Source organism: Siphateles boraxobius, unplaced genomic scaffold (assembly GCF_051911475.1).
Source record: "Siphateles boraxobius isolate OS27281-9 unplaced genomic scaffold, OSU_SipBor_1 53, whole genome shotgun sequence".
Classification (NCBI taxonomy): Eukaryota; Metazoa; Chordata; class Actinopteri; order Cypriniformes; family Leuciscidae; genus Siphateles; species Siphateles boraxobius.
The window spans coordinates 14104403-14121539 of NW_027509175.1; the positions used below are offsets into that span (position 1 = coordinate 14104403).

Below are 17137 nucleotides of genomic sequence, written 5' to 3' on the forward strand. Positions count from 1 at the left end.
ATTAAACACACAGACTTTCATCGCAGAGCTTGCGTTTTAGATTTTTCTCCAGAGATGCAACTTGCTGAAGTTCTGTTGAGTTTATACATTTCAGTGTTGATTTCACAGCAAAAGCAACCAGAGGAAAAAGTCATTGGGGTGAGGTTGATCTTTCATAATGGTTTCATGCATTTATATTCATTTTAAGTGTGAATTACGCCTTGAGTTTTTAACATGAAAATCGGAAAGCAGCTTTGCATGCATGGAGCAGACCTTGGGAAATTTTATTCAAATTTCTTGAATAATTTTGGAAAATGTTAATATTAGAATAGAACTGTTGTTTACGTAGCCTACTAATTGTGTTTTGAAACAACATTAATGTCTATGATAAGATACTAAACTGTAAAATGACTGTAAAAACTATGATTTCAAAACTATGACTTTTGAAAGTTTCAAAACTATGGCCTAATGGTAAAAGAGTTGGACTGGTGACCCAAAGGTTGCTGGTTCGATTCCAGTACCGGCAGGAATATGACTGAGGTGTCCTTGAGCAAGGCACCTAACCCCCAATCGCTCCCCGGGCGCCACTCAAGGCTGCCCGCTGCTCCGGGTGTGTGTATCCACGTTTGCAGTGTGTGTGTGAGTGTGTGTGTGTTCACTACTCACTACTCTGCTCCTTATGTGTGTGCACTTACTTGGATGGGTTAAATGCAGAGGTCAAATTCCAAGTATGGGTTACCATACTTGGCCATCACGTGCCACTTTCGCTTTTTTCACTTTCACTTTAATAGGCTGTATGTTTTGACAAAAACAAGTTTTAAAGTGTAAACGTTTTATAAAATGGTAAACCAAACATCTCAGCCAAATAAATGATTATGCATGTATGTTCTGAACAAAAATAGCAGATGTTCTGAACAAAAGTGGAAAAGCAGAAATACAGCGGTTACACAAAGCAGCGCTACGCTATAAACACATCATATGGACATAAGATGAAGAGAAAATAACATCGAAACTTTTCTGAACACAGTCAGTTTCCTTCATATGGATATGGAAGCTTGTTTCCGAAACTGAATAAAAAACGTAAAATGGTAATTGCGACTTTTTATCTCACAATTCTAACTTTTTTTCTCGCAATTGTGAGTTACATCTGTAGCACAAATTTTCCTCAGAATTGTGAGTTATAAAGTCAGATTCGCGTAATTTAAAGTCGTGATTGCATTTTATAAAGCCAGAATTGTGAATTGATATAAAGTGAATTGAAAATCGTAATTCTGAAAAATCAGTCAGTCTTTTCTTTTCTCAAAAAGATATAAACTCGCGAGAAAAAAAGTCAGACTTGCAGAATTCATAATTGTCAGAATTGCAACTGATTGCAACTGACATTATAAAGTTGTAATCAAAGTTATTCAACCCCCATGACAAATCAGGTTTATTGGCAAAATGTACAGACTTTCAGCTGTTTGCAATGAACAAATCAAACAAAACTAATTGAAATAGCTCAATACAACAATTGTTTCAAGTGGTTTCCCCAAATTCAACTGAAAATGCAACTTTCAACTGAGACAGAATTGTGAGATAAAAAGCTGCGATTATTTTTTTTTTTTTTATTCCGTGGTTCAAATAAGCTTCCATACCTTCAAATATACATTAAGCTATGTAATAAAAACTCACACGAATGGCCGATTTCAACGTTAGAACGACAGTCTTCGAGTGACGAAAGCGACGAGTTTGCAGGAATTAGAGAACTCAATCCCAGAATGCACTTTGACAAGCTCTGTCGGAAAAAAAGCACGAAAAAAGATTCAAGATGAAAGATGAGGGGAAATTTGTTGGATTATTTTTTAAATTTTAATTTTTTAAATGTCGATATTTGCACAATTGACTATTTGTTTTATATGTTATGCTTAATTGGACTATAGTTAATGTATGTCAAATTCTGCTATGTATGAAAAAGTGCTATTTGTGAGCATTCAATTAATTTCATTTAAGCTAGGATGCTGCCTATATAGACAGCTAGTTATTTTTTTTATTTTTTTTACAGCTAGACGAGACATAAAAGTGCAGTCCAGGCCCTCAGACTCCATCTCTCTGCTTCACTGCCCCCAGCAGCCTCTGGAAATGCTCCTAAAATCACATTTCCTTTTCAATTGCGGGATGAAAACCGATTCCAAGAGAGCGTTAAGAGGGTTCTCAGAAATTGTACTTGGCCAAATTACAAAGACTGAGCCATCACGCTTTTGATTTGCCTCAGCGGGTCCTTTAGCGTGTGAAATTAGCAAAGTAAATGTGCTTGTGAATCTATTATTCAAAAGTGTTGATAAAGAAACATTTGTGATGCTGTTTCAGGGTTTTCAGCCAGAGTTTTTGTTCATGTTTAATGATATAGTGTATCGGTCACTGTCTAATTTTGTGCAGTATTAAATCAAAGCTGTGAGCAGAGGAAACATCCTTCTTAAGTGCCGGTGTGTGTTTGTTTGGACTCCTGCACATGAAAGAAAGCGCTCATTAGAAATTCTAATGGGATGTGTGGGCTTTGTAATTAGCGCTAGAGCAAGACCGCTCTAATTAAATCAAGACTCAATGACAGGAAGAGCCCGAAACTGCAGCTCATCTCTGCTTGGGAAGATTGATGTTAGTCTTACCTTCAATATTTTGAACTTGTAAACTTGCCTTATGATATTGTAAGCGTTATTCACAGTCTAAATCACATCATTGACGTCTCCTCTCCCCGAGCACAAGAGATGGTTTTGGAGATGTTGATTAAACGCCTCTTTCCTCACACGCGTGGCTCTCTTGGGACAGATGACTGATCGTTTCAATAGAGGCTTTGGCTAGTCCCGGCTCATAATGGCATAGAGAAGTTTGATGAAGGACTGCAGCTGGATGCTTTGGATTAATTTTTGTCTTTGCTTCACTTTATCAATGAGAAACGCTTTCATGGATCTTGTTTAAGCCCTGTTCCGACCGACAATCATTTCCTTGAGGATGCATGTTAATGGATGCTTGATGAATAGAAAGTGAATTTGAAAACAACACTGTGCTGTAAACCATAATTTGGATCCATGGTGTGTTTTGTATAGTCATGGCAGCGTGTTCATCGTTTTTTCCATATGCACTTGGTGGAAAAATCCCAGACACACATTGAAGGAAACCAGAACAGAGACTCTTTTCACTTGGGCCAATTTTGTGACTTTTTCCATGTTTGGATGGGAAGATATTTATGAAGTACTTCATGGCATGACATTCTCACATATTCATCCAGATAAATCTATTTTGTGATGTTGTTTACTGACTCTATTACTAATGATGTGCCCGAGTTTGTTGTTCTGAATGTGCTGTAAAATTAACCCAATCCCAGGCCTCGACACGCTCCATTAAGGCTTTCAGCAGAAGTTAGTGGGGAATGTGCATTAGCAAACTGACTATGCACGAGACTCCAGGGCCCTTGTTTTACTGTCTATATACACACACACACACACACACACACACTCAGAAATATCTGAATCAATGCTTCCAAGATACATGATAAAAAGTCTGCTTTATTGGCTTTGTCATAACAGTCTTCATTCTCATACAATCACATTTGGGTTCTGCAAATACAACATGTTTCAATGGGCTAAAATGATCAACAAGCTTCATTTTTAATGGATTTAATTAGATTTTTGTGACATGCACGTCTGCCCACTGTTGAGGGGGCTTCAAACATTAAAGCTGGAGGCTCTGTTGCTTTGAGGAGAGTTTATTTCCAGGCTCTCCTAAATGGTTTTTCCTAACAGACCAAACACATCAGAGAACAACCTAGTTTTTAAATGTAAAGTCACGTGAAAGTCATGCAAAAATCATGCAGCAACACAGCAACATGAATAAACATGGTTGGTACAAACTGAACAAAATTCTCTCCTCGCTTTTGGTATGCAATTATTCCAGTCCAGAAAAATTTGATTCATTCTGTTTTTTGTTTTTTTGTGTCTGCAGTGACCTTGCCCTGACCACTCACCCTAGAGAATACTTCACCAGTATCTGCCATTGATTGATTGGGAGTAATGGAAATGATTCATTAACAGAAAGCATAACGTTAAACAGGAAGGTAAATCAGGGGAAACATTAACGATACTACATCATGCAGAAATGGCTGGTCCATTAAGATTGTATTGGACTTTTATTTTATTTTATTAAAATCAGCTTCACTTCCCCCAGTATGTGAATGCAAATACTTACAGCTGTATTTTTGTAATAATTAAAGAGAATTACAGTAGCTACTGAGAACTGGGGAAAGAGTTTTTTTTTATGAAAACAACGCACATTTACTGGTTCCTAAAATTAGGACTTTCTTTATGCAAGCTATAATTTCTTTGATTTTGGGCTGAAAGTCCCAGATGATTTCCCGCCATTCACCCTTTTGGTGGAAGAGCAACTTTGACTCGGAGCGAATGGCAGTTAGTTAATAGTTTAAAAACTGTCCTTGTGCCTCAACTCACACTTTGTATGTTACGTAATCGGTGGAAAAGTTGAATGAAAAGGGTCAAACAGCTTGTTATAACCTTGCGTCTCAGGAAAAAGCACAAACTGAGCTTTTCTCAGCGGGTGGAGCGGATACTTCAAAACATAGAGAACACATACTATCACGTTTAATGGCGCATCTTTTCGTGGGCAATGGAATGAACTGCGAGTTAATTGCGGGTAATTAAACTATCAACCGGCATCCTATGAACCCAAATAAAACACATGAAAGGGAAATGCAGTTTCAACAGCCTCATTTGAGAGATAAAATAGCTGTTACTCAACAGAAAACAATTCAAGCTCATCCAGGCTTGAAATTCACAATCCCTCTCCAGTCTCAAACCCACCCGACCACATTTTCCCAGCATGGCCCCCAGCCAAAGTTCCCTGGGAAACAGATATGCACCTCAGGGAGATTGAGCTGTTAACCCGGACCCATCATCTGAAGATAAAGCTCATCGAGTCAAAAACAGCGAGAGAGAGAGAGAGAGAGAACAAGGGAAGGTGGGCCTAATACACGATGTGGAAGACTCATGCTACTTGCTCAAAATCACTGAAGATGGAAGCGTTTAAGAATACTTGTCTGCATATCTGCACACATAATAGGTTTCACCGATATTTACTCATCTACATGATCGGTTCTTCAATGTTAAGTCAAAAAACAATTTATGCATCTCTCTCTCTAAAAAAAAAAAAAAGAAAAGAAGAAGATGCATTTACAAGTGTTCATCAGAGTACAAGACAGGCCGGGGAAATAATTACTTTCATAAATTACTTAACTTTTTACCTAACATGCAGAATTAACAGTTAGACATAGCCCTCCAAAAAAAGAAATTAAATGCATGACTATTTAGATGGCTAAAACGTTACATTATATTCACAATGTATATTTTTATTGTAGTGCATGATCAGATCCATTTAGATATTGCATCAAAAGCAAAAACTGATTCTACATATATCGGCCATTGTACTTTTTGGTTTTAGTTGTTGGTATCAGTCATTAATAAAGTAAAAAAAAAAAAATAAATAAATTGGTCAATACCTTTCCCTGCCCTGTTGATTCTGAATCTAAATAATTTGACTGGAACCTTTTTGGACGTGTTTCCGTGCCAGATCTCAGTAGACTGGGTGGAGAGAAGTTAATCTACAGTTTCCTTCAGGTTTGAGACCTGGATTACACTTTCCAAACCCGTTTAAAACACACCCACTCTCATTAAGGAGGATGTTGCACTGGAAAATGTTATTTTTCAGTAGCAGAGGCTGTTGAAATGGACAGAAGGTTTGCAGAGGCAAGGCAAGAGTTGCTTTCCCTTCCCGACATTAAAACTCGTGCACTAAACTAATGAGGTTTACCTTTAAGTTATAAAAATAATAATAATAATTTACCATGGTAACCACATCATAATTTTTCACCAAAGTTACTATGATTAAGGTTATTGGGTTTTCTGAAAACATCTTCCATTGTTTTAATGTCATTCCATGCATTTTTTACTTTTACAGCAGTAACAATAAATGCTTCAACAATTATATTTTGGTTAAAACTATGGTTATCATGGTACATTTTTGAAAGGGTTACATATAAAGGTAAAGCACCAAGAGTACCAAACAAACAGGGGCATTCTGGGCATGCACTCAAGCTCCGAGCACTTTTACACATAAAAAAAACTTAGAAATGAAAAACAAGGAAATGACACAAATGTGGGACCTGACTGCAAGTTTATTTTTATATAACACTTTTAAAAACATGTATAAAATTGGTCCGGCTTTGGAAACAAGGCACGCAATGTCTTGGTTCACGATCTCAGTGTTTGTATCAAGCATTCCCTATATAAAAACATCCAAATTACAGAGGATAAAATTCCGAGCAGCAAGACAACCATGCAAATAAACTTGTGTGATGCAGACTGGATGCTTTAATAGTATGTCTCCCTCTCCACCCAACCTATGACAAAGATATAAAATTGAAATTAGTTTAGCAGGACAATTGCATGCATGTAAACTCTAATCTGTATATCCTGTTCATATAAACTTCAACTTTATTTAACTGAAAAACATTAGTTCTTTACCTAAACCTAGTGACCTAGGCAGCATTTCAAGTTAAACACTGGGCTCAATCACATATGTTCTTCACTAAGACAATCTCAGAATGCATTGCAACATGAAAAAATCCATCCGAGGTGGCAGATGGAGTCAACAGAAATCTTTAAATGATTTAAATTACTAACTAGGTTTTGAAAAACAAGATTTACCTCATTATGCAAATAAAAATGATCTCCGATGTTATGAGGCATGGTGCAATTAAATATTCTCTTACCTCCTGGGCTGCGTCGAATGATAAGTTTTCGGATTTCATCATAAATAAAGATGAGGAGTGAGTAAGGGAAGGCGCAGAACCACCAGTTTGGTCTAAAGAAGAAAACGTACCAAAATTACAAACCACACCTGTTCTAGACTATAGCTGTTTGATATGCATTACTTAAGCAATACAATTTCTCGATAAACTCTCTCAACAAAATACATTTTCCCCTCAAAATTGATTTAACATTGATTGTCACCAAAAACAAGAGTTTAGTGACTTGCATGGAAAATATTAGTAAGTAAATTAATGCAACAAAATTTTACAAATAAAACCGTAAAGCCACCATGGCATAAATGGCAAAGGTTTTATATAATACATGTAATGTGCTACATAAACTGTTTGCAAAGAAAGAAAACACTATAAAACTATTCTTACATTTAAGAAAAATGAACAACAAATGACCCCAAAATGTTGCAAGACTTACTTCAATGGATACATTCTGAGAGCGACATCCATGCCTGGGCAGTAGGACAGGAAAGCAGCCAGAGCCGTTTCTTCAAACAGTCCAAAGATGAGAATCTTATTCCTGCAAAGAACAACAGTTACTTTATATCCATTTTGAGCAAATCAAATTAGGACAAATAATAGGCCATCTACTTACTTCATTCCTTGCTGGAAGACTGAGTTTCTTCTGGTCTTGCAGATGATCAAATCAGCCCATTGTACTATTACAATACTGGTGAAGAAGGCTGTGTGGCATGTGAACTCCACAATCTTCCTCTGCTCGTACGTCTAAGATGGCCAAGAACATGAGTTCAGATGAGACTGTGGAAAAACTGAATGACTTGAACATTGGATGATTGAAAACACTCACCCATTGCTGGCCATAACTGTCCTCCAGGTCGTTGATGTATTTGTCGTCCCAAAACACTCGAATGCCCAGCAATGTCGATGGCAGGAAGCCATTTTCAGCCAAGATGACAAAATACGTGAAGAACCCGGCCAGAGCTTGAATCATACCTGTGGAGAAAGCAGAAGCAAGGAGATTCAATCATCCAACTTCTTTACGCAACTGCTTTGCACCAGGGACGCAGAGAAAAGGGACTGCACAAAATGACCGTTTATACTAATAAAATATGAACTCTTACCGATCTGACCGTAGGCTATGCTAATGAGTCTCTCGTTTACAAGTTTATCAGTCTTTGGGTTTCTGGGTTGACGCTTCATGATGTCACTCTCAGCAGCTTCGTAGGCCAATGAGATAGCAGGAACCTTCAAGATAAGAGGACAATGGCATTTATGCAACCACGTAATTTGGCTTGCCAATCAAAGAAATAATTACTAGTCAAGTGTGGGGCTTACCATATCTGTTCCCAGGTCAATGCAGAGAATGGTGACTGTACCCAAAGGAAGAGGGATGTTGGCAATGATGAAGAAGAGGAAGGGAGTGATCTCAGGGATGTTACTGGTCAGGGTGTAGGCAATGGACTTCTTCAAATTGTCAAAGATCAGACGCCCTAAAGTGGAAGACACATTTGAGGATTAAGTCTTAAAGTAATCTGTATAATTCCTCTGTCAATTAAGTCCCCAATAACAGCATACCTTCTTCTACGCCAGTGACAATTGAGGCAAAGTTGTCATCCAGAAGGATCATGTCAGCAGCCTGTTTGGAAACATCAGATCCAGCAATACCCATAGCCACACCAATGTCAGCCTTCTTCAGAGCAGGAGAATCATTGACACCATCACCAGTTACGGCTACAATGGCGCCCTGTGGACAAACACAAATTAATCTTACACCATGCCACGACACACCTAAGTACTTGTCCTAACCAACTATGAATGCAACAAGCCATTTTGTCAATCCTTTGGTTTCTACTGCTGTTGTGTCATGCTGGGTTGCTGCACCAACAGTTAAATCTCACTAATCCAAAATCCTGCTTCTCGTAGCTTTATATTAAATGGTAAAATGGTAAATGGACTGCATTTATATAGCACTTTCACAGACCCAATGGACACCAAAGCGCTTTACATATTTGCCTCACATTCACCCATTCACTCACTCATTCACACACCGACGCCGACGGCTGTGTCAGCCATGCGCCATCCAGCCAGCCAGCTCGTCGGGAGCAGCTGGAGTTAGTTGTCTTGCTCATGGACACCTCGACACTTGGTCAGGTGGAACCGGGGATCGAACCACCAAACTTTCGGTTTGTAGACAACCTACATGAACCACTGAGCCACTGCCATATTAGACTAGACTTCAAATATGTTCAGTGTGGGCAGAAGTTACTTGATGCTGGAATCTGGTTGTACTAGAAGTTGTAATAGCCAGGTCAAGTATTTACCTCTTATCTTATCAAAACAACCTGGTGAAGTTTTGATTGATCTGAGATCGTAATGACGACTAACCTGTCTCTGGCAGCCTTCAACGATAATCAGCTTCTGCTGAGGAGAAGTTCTGGCAAACACAATTTCTGTGTGGTACTTCAAGATGTCATCTAATTGCTCAGGGGTCAGATCCTTCAGGTCACCACCATGGATAACACAAGCCTTGGCATCCCTTCAAAGAACATTAAATTAAATGAAAAACTAAACGCAATAAATATCCAGACAAAAATATTCAGGTCAAGGAGGAGGAACTCGTTACCTTGGGTTGACCTCATTAATAGGAATGTTCAAGCGAGCAGCAATGTCTTCAACGGTCTCGTTGCCCTCAGAGATGATACCAACTCCCTTGGCAATGGCCTTTGCTGTGATTGGATGATCACCAGTAACCATGATAACCTAGAAGTGCGATTTTGAATTTAAAAAATCAAAATGTTTCTGATTGTTACATCGAGACAAGCAGTTATTCGCAATGACTATGACATACCTTGATTCCAGCACTCCTGCACTTTCCCACAGCATCTGGTACAGCAGCACGAGGAGGATCAATCATGGACATCAGGCCAATGAAGCAAAGGTTCTCAGTGGGGAAGTTCACCTCTTCTGTATCAAACTGGAAATCCTCAGGAAACTGTTCATCAGGAAGGTTGAAGTGGCAGAATCCTGTGGAGAATCAACATGTTGAAGAAAAGTGTAGAATGGGCATGCATAGTTTAGAAACGGTATAAAAAAATAAAACTAAATTACCAAGTACTCTTTCTCCAAGGCCACCAAGTTCCAAGTATGCATTCTGGAAGGCGTCCCTCATCTCATCGTCAAGTGGCTGCTCTTTTCCTTGGATCAAAATAGAAGTGCACCTGTCCAGAATCCTCTCAGGTGCACCTTTCATTACCAGCAGGTGATTGGTTTCAGTTTTATTGCTATTGATGTTCTTGTGGATGGATAGCTAAAAAGGTCCACAGACAAAAAGTGTAAGAAATCATAAATTTATCCAAAGACTTAAAGCCCCAAGCAGGAGATGGCTTTACCTGGTATTTGTTGGTAGAGTTGAATGGGATCTCTGCAATCTTGTTGTATTTTTCTCTCATCTCTTTCACCGATCCACAGCAGAGCTCGATACACTTCAGCAGGGCAGATTCGGAGGCGTCACCAGCCACGTCTCTCTGTGAGAGGAAACAGGAAAGCGTGAGAATAAGAAACAGTCTGTCTGTTGCATGTTAAGAAAGACTGCTTGGATGTTCGAGCAAATGCAAGCCGTTTGCAGTTTAATTTGAGGTAACAGTCCAACAAATTAGTCCCATTATAAAACAAGTCAGAATTGGCAGAAATTGGAGGGTGTTTACAGGGAAACACTGTTCCAGTAAAAAGCTCAAGGGAGCTCAAGGAGCTAAAACAATCCCTGGAGGCAAACAGCAGAACTAAGCACAAGCAGACAAACGTGGCCAGCAAATAGTAAACAACTCTCCAATGGCGTCAGTAACATGCAAAACTACTTTGTGAAGGTCTGTCAAAAGATTTTACAGCCTGACAAAGTATCAACACAGACCTTAAGAATTGCAATACTTTCTTGCTCAGCAAGGAAGACGGCACGGTTGCACAGACCGGCGACACGTGCGAGGGCGGCCCAAGTAGCAGAGCTCCTGTCAAACGAGGTTCCACTCTGGTTCTCAGTGGTGTCTGCTTCATGAATCTGGTTGTCAAACCACATGTGAGCGACAGTCATTCGGTTCTGGGTCAAAGTTCCAGTCTTGTCAGAGCAGATGGTGGAGGTCGAGCCAAGAGTCTCCACGGCTTCCAGATTCTTAACCAGGCAGTTCTTCTTTGCCATACGTTTGGCAGTCAGAGTTAAGCACACCTGGAAGTAACAAAAAGATTAAAGAGTATTAGATAAATGGATAAAGCGGTTCATCTATATTTGATATTACAAATAATCCAAGCTATTATTGTTCTGCAACTACACAAATGCAATTATTCTGGCACTTACAGTTACAGTAGCCAAGAGACCCTCTGGCACGTTAGCAACAATGATACCAATAAGGAAGATAACAGCTTCCAGCCAAGAATATCCAAGGATCAGAGAGAGGACAAAGAAGGACACGCCCAGGAAGACAGCTACACCAGTGATTATGTGGATGAAGTGCTCAATCTCAATAGAGATGGGAGTGCGACCAACTTCAAGACCAGAAGCAAGAGTGGCGATACGACCCATGACAGTGCGGTCACCAGTGTTAATGACGACTCCTCTGGCAGTACCTACAAGCAAAACAAATTCCAATGAAAATGGCTACTTTTAACAAACACAAATTTGACTACCATGGGTTTCATTTTATGTACCTTCAACACAGTTGGTAGAGAAGAACGCAATATTCCTGGTCTCAAGTGGGTTGTCATTGGAGAAGTCAGGAGTACGACTCTGGGGCTCAGATTCGCCAGTGAGGGAGGAGTTGTCCACCTGGAAAGGACAAGATTGTTTGTAATTCCTTGTAGAGATGGAATGTGCCAATGAAGAAGACATTTCACCATGATTTAAAATGGTACTTCACTTTGCATCCATGAGCAGAAATGATGCGCAGATCAGCAGGAATTCTGTCACCACCTTTGACTTCCACGAGATCTCCAACCACAACTTCTTCAGCATTGATATTATTCTTCTCACCATCACGGATAACTAAGGCTTGCTACGGACAAAGTGGAAATTCACTTAACACCCCTAAAGAAAATAAAAAGATCCTGATAATATGGAAGGATTATTGTCAGTACCTGAGGGACAAGGTTCTTGAAAGAGTCCATGATCTTGGAGCTCTTGGCCTCTTGATAGTATGAGAAACATCCAGTGATCATTACAACAGCAGAGAGCACAATACCCAGATACAACTGCACAGGATAACAGAGGAGACATTAGGGGTACGGCTAGAACAACGTTAACTTAAAAGGCATACCCTTAAGAAACACAAACAGGGTTTTCTCCTTACGTTATCATTGGCAGGTTCGTCCTCGGAGGCCGCTAGGATGCCGTAGGCAAGAAAACAAAGGATGGCTCCAATCCACAGGAGAGTTGAGAATCCTCCAAAGAGCTGCTTGCAGAACTTGACCCATTCTGGGGTTGTTGGAGGAGGAGTCAAAGCATTGGGTCCATCACGTTCCAAGATCTCCTTAGCACGAGCGACTGACAATCCCTGGAGAACGAGATAGGTTAGACAATGAAGATCCAGACAGAGCTTTATGCCATTATTACACTTCAAAAACAGTCAATCTTTAATTTCAAATCCAGTACTGAATCAGATTTACCTTGTTTAAATCAGTGCCATATTTCCTATTGAGTTCATCCAGGGACAGTTTGTGATCATCCTACAACAGTGCAAAAAAATAACATTTTACCATCGTACAAAGACTACTGTAATAGTTTTGCCAACAAGTGTTTTGAATCACTAAACAGACTTACCAAGTCCACCTCTTTTTTGAGTTCATCCATGTCTTTATCCTTCTCTTTCTTGCCCTTGGGCTTTGACTTTTTGCCCCCCTGCTCAGAGGTGGCCGCCAGTTCATATTGTTCTCGGCCTTCCTGTGGTGGATCAGGCAAAAACAAACATTAACAATAGTATTTTTCTTAAAACGTATGCAACTACTATAATCTGTCAAATCAATTCAGAAATCACAAAGTGTAATGCAAGACTGTAATTTTTAACTGCTAACATTTATTGACGGGATTGTTTTTTAGGATGTACCTGTAAATCCACAAGAAACTGGTATTATCCAACTTATGCGTGCAAGAGAGGCATGCAAAATATTAGCAAGCGGTAACGTAGTGCTAACTGCACTATCCAAATGTGTAGTAATTAACATTTAACTTGAAGGACAATTAACCAAGTGACCTCTACTAGTGTTAAGCAACAGTTCTTATCACAACTGCATTCTGTGAATACAATAGGTGACTCATTGTCTAGGCAAGCACATGAGCCGTTAAATGAATCACTTAAGTATAAAGCATGCGATTGCTAGTTTGCATTTGAACCAAGTTGATTGTCATTTTCAGTCAGCTCAGTAGTCAACAGGCGCTTTGTTTGAAATATGATGCGTCAATGTACTGAATAAATATCTAATTATACCATTTTCAGTATACTGAAAAGAGAAAAGTCCACAGCATGTATGAGCACATAAAGACAGTAAAAGAGTCTAGTTTCAGAAAATATCTAACCTACAATCTAATCTAATCAAACTATCTAACTTTGTGGCATCATAGACATAGTCCATTAACATACAATTTACATCTTTGATGACTACGGATCATCTTACAAAGATATTCAGCAGGAATCTATTTGTTTTTGGTTTTTGGCAGGTCCTGATATAAATCTGCAAGTACATCGGACTGTATATTTTTTGTACATGAAAGCAACAGCTGATGAAAGTGGCCACTAACAAAGACCTGTAGTGCTCAACTGAACATGACAGTTTACTTCAGCGCTCTTTCTCGTCTGCTTATGCCCAGTCATATGAGCTCCTTTCACATCTTGCACATGTGTATGGAAAATGTCAAAAGGTTGAAAGAAAGTGAGCCAGAGGGTGAAAGATTAATCAACCATGGCAGAACCAACTCATAAATGGTCACATTTGTGAGAGAATATTCTAGTTGGATGCTAATCTTCATCCAAATATTTCCTACCTTGCACATAAGCCAAAATCGGTCATGCATATCAGCCCTATCATACTGGGACTTTGCCCTGTTGCCATTGGAAACAGAGCCACACCTCTAGACCTGTGAATGGGTTAAGTCACGTGTCAGACCCAACACTCTTTGTTTCACAAGTGGCGAATGAACAGAGGAGGGTGAAAAGAAAACATGGTATACAAACTCCTCCACACCAGTCAAAGGGTCAATTAGTGCTAAACTACAGCTTTTCATAAGCTCATTTCAGTTTAGGAGCACGGATAGAAAATTAACAAAAAGTACAGTGGGGTCCAAGAGTTTGCATTTTAATACCCAACCTGCCATCAAAGATAATATTTTTTAGCATAAATTTACAGTAAAAAGTACAGATTTTCAATGTAGTCTGAGACTTTTGGACCCCAATATAGTTTTAAAATGTCAAGATAAACATCTATGCATTCTGGAAAGTTATTTCTTTCTCTATTCGTGGAGGAAACGCAACGTTTCACAATGGAGGTTAATGCATGTTACTATACTCATAGTACCAAAAAAGGTAAGGGGGCCCTGAGACAGCCTGTCGGGGTCAGCAGCCTCTGTAAGATAGGATTGTCAATGACAAAAGGTCTCACTAACACAGAGTGACCGATGAATGGAAAGAATGTTAAACCCTTCACAGACGGAATCACAGCCTTAACTTATATACACACTCGGGGGAGCGAGTACACAGCTGTGGTCAACACCTGATGCTGGTCGTAAAACACACAGTATACTAACATTTATGCATGAAACAATATTTTACCCTAACTTCAAAGTACCGTACAGTATAGTTTAAATACTTCAAAGTACTGTACAGTATAGTTTAAATACTTCAAAGTACCGTACAGTATAGTTTAAATACTATGTATATGAATACAGTAACACGACATACGTGTATGGTACTGCCATACAATGCCAACTACAGTACTTAAATTAGCACATTTACATTATGTATATAACAATTCACATTCTTATTTTAATATGACCGACCCACATCACAAAATAGACTAAATGCTGTTATTTCATTTCGTTCTCTTGTCTAGAACAACCCAGTGTCTTCAGAGGCGAGACATCTGCCCCATTGCGGTGAGATTTAATGGGGCTGGGGGCGTAGCTCAATGCACCAAACCCAGATGAAACATGCGGATGGTTGTTTGCTCTCCATCACATGAAGCATCCTGGGACTGAATGCATAATTTACATTTACACTGGTGCTCAGAGCCTCACATTAGGGAGTGGTATTCAGCTTTTATGCAATGCATACTGGAATCATATTAGGATTTGATGAACCCTACAGGAAGCAAATCATAAGACTATGTGTGAATGTGAAAAGAGAAATGAAAGAAATGGAAATGTGAACACATGAGATATTTTACAGCTTCAGAATATAATTTACTTTCGATTAATATCAATTCACCTTGATCGCAGGAGACACAAAAACGGTGCCCCCATTTATTTTAAGTCAAGCATTTGTTGAACCTACTCACCCCGAGATAAAGATGACAAACAGACGCGATGATAACTAGTCCCTAACACGAGACAACTTTATCGTGTCAGCTACACCCTCAAATGTGACACGGTTTACTTGGTGTTACTGTACGGTCAGAGACAAAACATGAACCACAACATCACGCCATTACATTTGTACTTCAAATAGTTAAACTACGCGTCCCGCTCATTTCGAGGTTTTTAATAATCTCATAGTTTTAAATGTAGTAGTTTGGCGAAATAGCTCGTGGTAAAAGGAGTTAACTGTTTATCTTGTGTAGGAGTTCCATGAATAGTCATATTTTAATAACGTTTTAAAGGGATATTTAGACTGTTAAGTGGATGTATGTCAATATTTTGTAACTATGTATCTACAGGTCCGACACGGAATATTTAAACTAAGCGCGGCGTTCCATTTCGAGATTTACGCGGTTAGATTGTTACAATGTATCTCGAGGTTTCGTCAGTCAGAAACACGTTTTCGGCCAAGCTAGAAATGTAAAGGTAAAAATCTGAAGATTTTTCTCAGAGATGCTAAACATAAGGGTTACACTTGGCTGTTCTCTTATTAGTTCAGCAATATAAAAGTCACGAGACTGACTTTATCTGCTTCGACAAATAGGCCGTACAACATCGCGGCCATACAGGAGGAAGTTTGTGCTCTACATTCCTGAAATCTTTGTACTGAATCAAGAAAATCTTAAAGGGGTGCTTGACTCTTTTTTTAAAGCCACAGACCTAAAACCTGTTGCTCCATCCGAGAATACAGACTTTACATGGTTTTGACGAGCCCTCACGCACATTTCATTCATTTAAACCAACTAATTTTAATATTCGAACTGCGGAAGTCTCGCGCTCTGGGGAGCCATTTGGAGCTCTTTATCAAAACATTCGAATTACTTTGAAACAACCTGTTTGAACATGGAAATTCCAAAACAGCCTTTAAACATTAAACGACAAAACACGTTCACACTTACTCCTCGTCCCATTTTGCTTCTTTTGGTTAAAAACGTCCACCTGAGTTTCCAAAAGAAAAATCCAAGTTTTCTTTAAAAACAACAAATTAAAAGTCCCCAATCCCTTTTCCTTTTTTTTTCTGAGCTTTTTTTCCTTGGTCACCGCTGGACTTGTTCAACCCGGACACGCATCCAAGCCGCGTTACAGTCTCTGAACGTTCAATGCCTATATATACCGTGGGGTTTTTCACTGTGACGTCTGCCCGGATTGTCATGGTAACGCGGAGGAAAGGGGCGTGGTCTGCAGAGGAGGCTAGATCTTTTTTCAACGAGATCAAATAGTTCAGAGGTAAAAGTCTGACACAATCCGGGGATTGTGTCAGACTTTCACCTCTGAACTTTGATCACGTTGAAAAAAAAACATATCAGAATGAAGATACCTTGTTTGTTTGATCTTATCTTTATGAAATGCCAGTTAAGAAGCCCCTTGAAATCTCTTGAAAGTTATTACCCTGTTAGAAAATCCAGTTTGAGATTATAGCTGTGTTTTACAACATTCTTTCTAGCTGGTCATGCTCAGAAAACCAGCTTGACCACCTAGCTGGCTTACTGCAGGTCTGAGATGGTCTAGATGGTCTGAGATGGTACCAGACCATCTAGAATCCAGTTTATCTATGATTTTCATCTCTTTAATCACTACATGGTTGCACGCAAACCTGGTTAAATGTGTTCAAAAGGTTTAAACTATTTACTATTAACAGTAAAAAAGTATTAAACTATTTACAATTAAACTATTAACTATTGGCCTTCTATTTGTGGTATGTGCTTAGAAAAGCGAAAGTAATC

At 39.2% G+C, this 17137-nt stretch overlaps 1 protein-coding gene across 1 annotated transcript; it reads right to left on the minus strand.

Annotated features, from left to right (window-relative positions):
- Positions 1-6178: 6178 nt before the first annotated feature.
- On the minus strand, positions 6179-16672 carry LOC143714306 (sodium/potassium-transporting ATPase subunit alpha-1-like). Its single transcript, XM_077205456.1, has 22 exons — positions 16313-16672; positions 12609-12728; positions 12455-12514; positions 12139-12342; positions 11927-12040; positions 11710-11844; positions 11501-11618; positions 11151-11419; positions 10713-11021; positions 10195-10329; positions 9914-10112; positions 9654-9829; positions 9429-9565; positions 9191-9341; positions 8381-8549; positions 8141-8295; positions 7927-8050; positions 7653-7798; positions 7440-7570; positions 7263-7364; positions 6794-6885; positions 6179-6421 (listed from the first exon to the last, which is right to left on the minus strand). The coding sequence occupies exons 1-22, from the start codon at positions 16322-16324 to the stop codon at positions 6393-6395; spliced, it is 3087 nt and encodes a 1028-aa protein (XP_077061571.1). The 5' UTR covers positions 16325-16672; the 3' UTR covers positions 6179-6392.
- Positions 16673-17137: the final 465 nt, after the last annotated feature.